At 40.2% G+C, this 6,000-nt stretch overlaps 1 protein-coding gene across 1 annotated transcript in view; it reads right to left on the bottom strand.

The window, feature by feature from the left end:
- Positions 1-237: 237 nt before the first annotated feature.
- Positions 238-6,000, bottom strand: part of VPS72 (vacuolar protein sorting 72 homolog) — a 65,206-nt gene continuing 59,443 nt past the window's right edge. Inside the window, exon 6 of the mRNA XM_069649852.1 lies at positions 238-867. Within this exon, the coding sequence (XP_069505953.1) occupies positions 492-867 (376 nt within the window). The 3' untranslated portion in view covers positions 238-491. The remainder of the gene's footprint in view (positions 868-6,000) is intronic.

Genomic DNA, 6,000 nt, shown 5'->3' with positions numbered 1-6,000 from the left:
CAACTAGTGCACGAGGAAACAAAGGTGGACAACAAACTACACTTCCTATGAATATATGAGCATAGCACAAGCTTCAAGGCATCATTAATTCTGCTACCGATTATTATAGATTTAGGGGACCACAAACAAAGTATGTTTAAATGCTGCATCTTTGTTAAGTAAAAGTTGCCCAACCACATAAAACATGTTTAGAACATTTGTTTCAATATGTCGAAAAGCAAAACTGGGTCAAAGAAGACCATTTTGTGTCACTGTTTATGCTTTTTAACAGCAAGAACAATTTACAAGCAGCTTACAATGTAATGAACCTTCCAAAGAAAGTAAAATTCCTGTGCTAAAAAACAGGACGGTTGGTGTACACAAGAGTACTGGAGGAAGAAAGAGCAACCGCTCGGAATGGCATCTTCCAGGCTCTGGTTGAGACAAACGAAACGTTCAAGTGTACTTTACTCTCAAATTTACAAGCGCTCCACCAGTCTTCCAAACGAGGTTCATGGTCCACCCTGCTTGAGTATGATCTTCTGCCTGCCAGAGCGAATACCAGTATCAGTCGCCGTCGGGCCAGTGCCCATAGCTGCAGCCATAGCAGCATTTGGGATCCCATGAGCTGTGATATACTTCTTGTAGGCCTCCCGGATGATCTTAAAAGACCGGATGCTTGAATAGGGGATGTCTGTAATAGGATCACGGTACTGAGCTAGTTTATGAGTGACCGGACAGATCTCCTTCACCGGGACCTTGGCGGCCTTTGATCTCGGGAAGAATTTTTTGAAGGTCTCTTCGTCACTAAACGTGATGAAGGTACGTGAGCACTTGCCGACGGATCCGGTCATGGCATCTGCGTTGTGCTGCATATCTGGGTCCAGCCTAGTGAAGGAACAGAAACATACTTATAAACGACTTAAAAGATCACCAGTACAGTTTGCATGAGATCCTACTTCACAGAGAAGCCACTAACACTGCTGATATTTAGGGGGGAAACTTTGAAATGGCCTGGAGAAAGCTGAGTCCGCATTTTGTTCTATCAGTAACCAAAGCAGCAATAAAGTGGTCCTAAAGCAATGTATACCTGCCATGCAGTATACAAAACCCGAAGTGGGAACCTCAACAGTCACTGGCACCTTGAGGTAGAAGCGTACAATGAAATACAAAGTGGTGCCAGGAGAGCGGGACTAACTAGGAGAAGGAGGGCAGAAAGCTAAACAAATCAAATCATCATTTCATTTTATTTTGATTTAAATACAAAAACATTACACATTTTAATCAATTTGGTTATAAAAGCATTCTATAAAACATGCATCCAAACATTCATTCATTCAATCTAAATAAATCCCTAACATTTTTTTAAATTATTTTGACATACAACAGAGAAATGTACAATTAAAATCCAAATCTCTTCACATATACATCTAACAGTAGTTCATTCCAAATAAAGTATCGACTATTGGTGCCCATAAATGCAGATCTTCTTTAGAACACGGGCTTTCCAGTTGGTAAATAGTTTCGACTTGACAAAATTTATAAGTCTTCATCAGGATCGGATGAACATTAACAGATTGTAAAAGTAAAACAAATACACATATAATTAAAAATAATTAAAATAGCTTACTGTCTCAGTAGTACTCACAATTATATTAACAAAGAGATCAATCTAATCTATCTCTCTACCCATCAATTATATCTGGTATCCCATGATTAAGGTCCAAATATTGGCTAAATACCTCCATGTAGGCAAATACCTCATACACATGCCTCAAAATTGTAGGCACACTGTAGGCAATCCATGTGGGCCCTTTATATATTTAATGGTCAAAGTTATGACGCACAGAATCTTAAATTCATTTTATTCAGTGCCATTATTATTATTATATTTCAAACTTTATAATCATCCCTGTTCCAAATCTGTCGTGACTCAGTCAAAAATAGAAATAAAAAAATAAAAATATATAAAAATAATTATTAGCATACCTACAAACCCCATTGGGTTCGCATAATAGCTTATGTTCCAATGGCTTGGTAACTTGAGCTCCATTCACATCTAGTATATGTCAAAGTTGTTCACTCTTCAGAAAGTGGACTAATGGGAAAACAAACAATAATTTCAATGCCCGCGAAAGTTTTACATGAAAAACGACATAGAGTTAGTTAAAGGCAGACAAATACCTTTGTTTGTAACCACTGGTTAGTCTACACGGCGAAACTATCAGAAAAGAGTCTCCATTTTGTTAGGCACACCGCCTCCTGTGTAGGCATCTACCAACAGCGGAACTATTCGTACCGAGCAGGACGGGAGCGCTGGGCTCTTCACGAGTCGTCGCGCATACACATTCTGTTCAGAATCTGTGTGAAAACAAGCAAAAGGAAAAGCTAACGTAAATACGCTATGCTTTCACTCAGAGGACGTGCAAGCCCGCTTGATCTAAAAAAAGGCTTACCTTTCGAACAACGTGCATAAATCGATCTGGAACTCGATTGTGGTGGCGTCGGCGTTCAGATAGAGGCGGCCAACGGATTCTGGGGAATAGAGGCCGTCTTTTATTTCACTTAAAAGAATAGTGAACACAAAGGACGGAACCTTAGACTACTCGCTTAATTACTCAACGCTGGTCCAACGGCTGAGGAAGCAGCATGGTAAAGGTAAACAAGGGACTAATCCCAACAAGTGTTAGAAAAAACCACGGATAGCAGTGGGAACAGGCTGAAGAGGGGAAAAAGGAATGAAAAAAAGAGGGGACGAAACCCGCACTCTGTATCCAATTCAACGAGTACATCCAAACTAAGGGAAAGAAACTTACATAAATTCAGCCATCATTTCCACACTTCTTGCTGACTCAGTCCCTTGTTTAGACTATTAGTGTGGTATATCCACCATTGTTCCTTCTGGGACAGGCGTGCAGCCGTATTTGCTGCATCAGTGCCAAGCACTTTTTCAATCGCCCACCATTTGAGATCTTCTGGGCTATGTTTCAACTCCAAAAAGTGCATAGTCAAAGGAGCATTCAATTGACCAGTCCTGATTTTGGACTTATGCACAATTTAATCGCTCTGGATGTTTTACCAACACACGCTTTTTTACATTACAAGGGAATAGTATTGCATATATTACATTAAGGCTGAGGCAGGTGGTATGATGCCTCAGCTTCCAGTCCCTTTCATGGATTTTGATGGTGGAAATCGCTGTGGTGCTTGCACAATTAGAGCAATTCCCGCAGGGGTAATGTCCCATAATAGGGGCCATGCCCCAGGTCGCAGTTAGGGTCGGTTGATTGTCTTGCACATGGTTTCTGTCTGCCTTAGAAACCTAATTTTTAATGTTCCTGCCTCTTTTAAACGCATAAATAGGTTTAGGTAAATCAACCATATTTAACTGTAATAGATGCCAGTGATTAGATATAACCTTCTTGATCTTATTGTGTCGAGTATTATAAGTCGGAGCACAAACCAATTGGTCATCCCCCAGCTTTCTTTCTTTTTTCAATAGGACTTCCCTATGCTGATATCAAGCTCGTTTTTTTGAGTGTTTCAGCAGTTTTCTGGGGTAACCTCTTTCAATTAATCTTTCTTCAATGGCAGATGCTTGCTTAATGAAATCTTCCATTTTGGTACAGTTTCTCCGGGCCCTTAGGAACTGTCCATATGGGATGTTAGACTTTAAGGATTGGGCATGAAAACTCTGGTGGTGCAATATAGTGTTCCTATCGGACTCTTCGATAGAGGTCCACTACCAAGGCGTTTTTGTCCACCTTGATTTACAGATCCAAAAATGCAAGTTCCTTATTGGGGGTCTGAATTGTAAATCGCAAATTAGGATTCAAATTGTTGATCCATAGGAAGAAAGCATTATAATCCCCCTTAGAGCTGTCCCAAATAATGAGGATGTTGTCTATGTACCTCTTATATAGTTTGAGAGCAGGTTTGAAGGGATTAGAGTCATAATGTTAGATTCCTCAAAATTCCACATATATAGGGTGGCGTAATTAGGAGCGAAAGAGGCCCCCATGGCCGTCCCCTTAATTTGCATATAATACGTGTTCTTGAACCTGAAGACATTTTTTGTAAGTGCAATTTCTAATAACTCCACCAGAAAATCACTGGGAACAGAGATGGTGTCTGTCCTGGTTTGTAAAAATGTTTTCATAATGCCCAAAGAGTCTTCCTGTGGAATGTTGGAGTATAAGGACTCCACATCCAAAGTGATAAGCAGGTCCTGGTCCTTGTTAAATAGAAAAGATTCAACCAACATAATGACGTCTGAGGAATCCGAAAGATAAGTAGGAGTGTTTTTAGCCAAAGGCTTCAGAAAAAAGTCCAAGTATTGGCCCACGGGTTCCAAAATGGAACCACTTACACACTATAGGCCTACCCGGTGGCCTAGTCAAGCTTTTATGTATTTTGGGTAACATGTAGATTAGGGGAGTCCTGGTGTTACTAGGAACCAAGAAACTAAGTTCTTTTGGAGTAATAATTTCCTTTTCTAAAGCATGCTTCCCCAATCTTTCAATTTCTTTCAAAATACTCTGAGTGGGGTCTCCCTGCAATTTGACGTACACTTCCCGATTATTAAGTTGTCTCATGACTTCGAGGTCATATTTGCAGGCATCCCACACTACCACTCCACCTCCCTTGTCCGCTTTTTTGATCACAACGGACTTGTCGGATTGTACGTTTTTAAGGCCTGCCCAGTCTTCTTTCAAAAAATTAATGCAATTTTTGTCTTTGTTTTTGTTTTTACTGTCATAGACGGCATTGAAGTCTCAGAGTACTGCCTTTTCAAATATAACTGTTTCTTTTGATATCATATTCAAAGAGGGAGTAAACTTGGACGGAGGTTTAAAAGGAGTATTGGCCCTAATGTGAGCAGAGTCCTTCTCTATATTACCAAAAAAGTCCTTGAGTCTAATTTTATGAAAGAAATTTCTCAATTCTACTTCCACGTCCATTTTGCTAGGATCCTTCATGGGTATGAATGAGAAACCCCTTTCAAGTATAGAAGTCTCCTTGGGTGTCAGTACTTTTTCCGACAAATTATAGACTGCAGAGGGTGTGCTTATTTTCTGTATGCCCTTCTCCTGGTCTCAAATACATTCCCTAATGGCGGTGGGCCTATTTGCTGGGGCGGAAAAGGGAGTTCCTGTGGGGGGTACGGTTGCATCTGTCCTGGAGGTGCAAACCCTTGAGGGTAAAAATATGGTGGATACTGGAAAAACATTTTGTCTCCCTCTTCTCCCTCCTCTTTGAGACCCTCTGTTTCTTTGCCTGTAGCTTTGTTGGTTACCTCTCTTATTTTTTTTGATAACCATCGCTGTCACTAGATGAGGTATCTGAAAAGGTCACTTTTTTGCTAGTGGGTACCCCCACTGTACTGTCATCTGGATCTCTCCAGTTCACTGGGTCCTGATAGTCCGCCTTTAAATAAGGGTATGCCGTCTCTCTCGAAAACATTTTGACATCCTTAATGAGCTTCTCCATTTTCTTGGCAGTAGTGATTTTTATTAAATCAATCACTTGATTTCAATCATTTCTAATTTTTCTTTAATATTAAGAATAGTGGTGTGTGCTTTAAAGCCCAATTCAGCTTTTTCAATCTCTTCGACCACTGCCACACTTTTTTTCAGTGCTGTATTTATAGTGAGGAGTATCCAGTCTCTGCTACACTTAGTGCCTACCCCAGAGAAGGCATTTTTCTATTCAACATAGTCTACAAAAAGACATGGTTCATTGCGGACGAGTAACACCATAGGAATAATATTTTTCTTCAGGTACTCAGTGAGCAGATGGCTGTGCATTTCAGTTTTAAACTTCTTTTTTTTGAGTCGTAATATACTGTCACTGGTAATGTTTAGATAGTCACCAGTCACATTATCTAACTGTAATTCATCAAAAAAGGATGGAATTTTAACAATCTCAGCTAGCTGCTCTTCACTGAAAGAAACTTGAGTCTGAAGCCGACATTCTGAAACAGGGATGGGACAAAAGCAAACCAGCCCAACTAAAAGCAAG

The sequence above is a fragment of the Ambystoma mexicanum genome, chromosome 1p, assembly GCF_040938575.1.
Source record: "Ambystoma mexicanum isolate Mex_15411 chromosome 1p, UKY_AmexF1_1, whole genome shotgun sequence".
Lineage (NCBI taxonomy): Eukaryota > Metazoa > Chordata > Amphibia > Caudata > Ambystomatidae > Ambystoma > Ambystoma mexicanum.
Note: the sequence above shows the minus strand (reverse complement) of the source record. Positions and strands in the feature narration are given on the sequence as shown.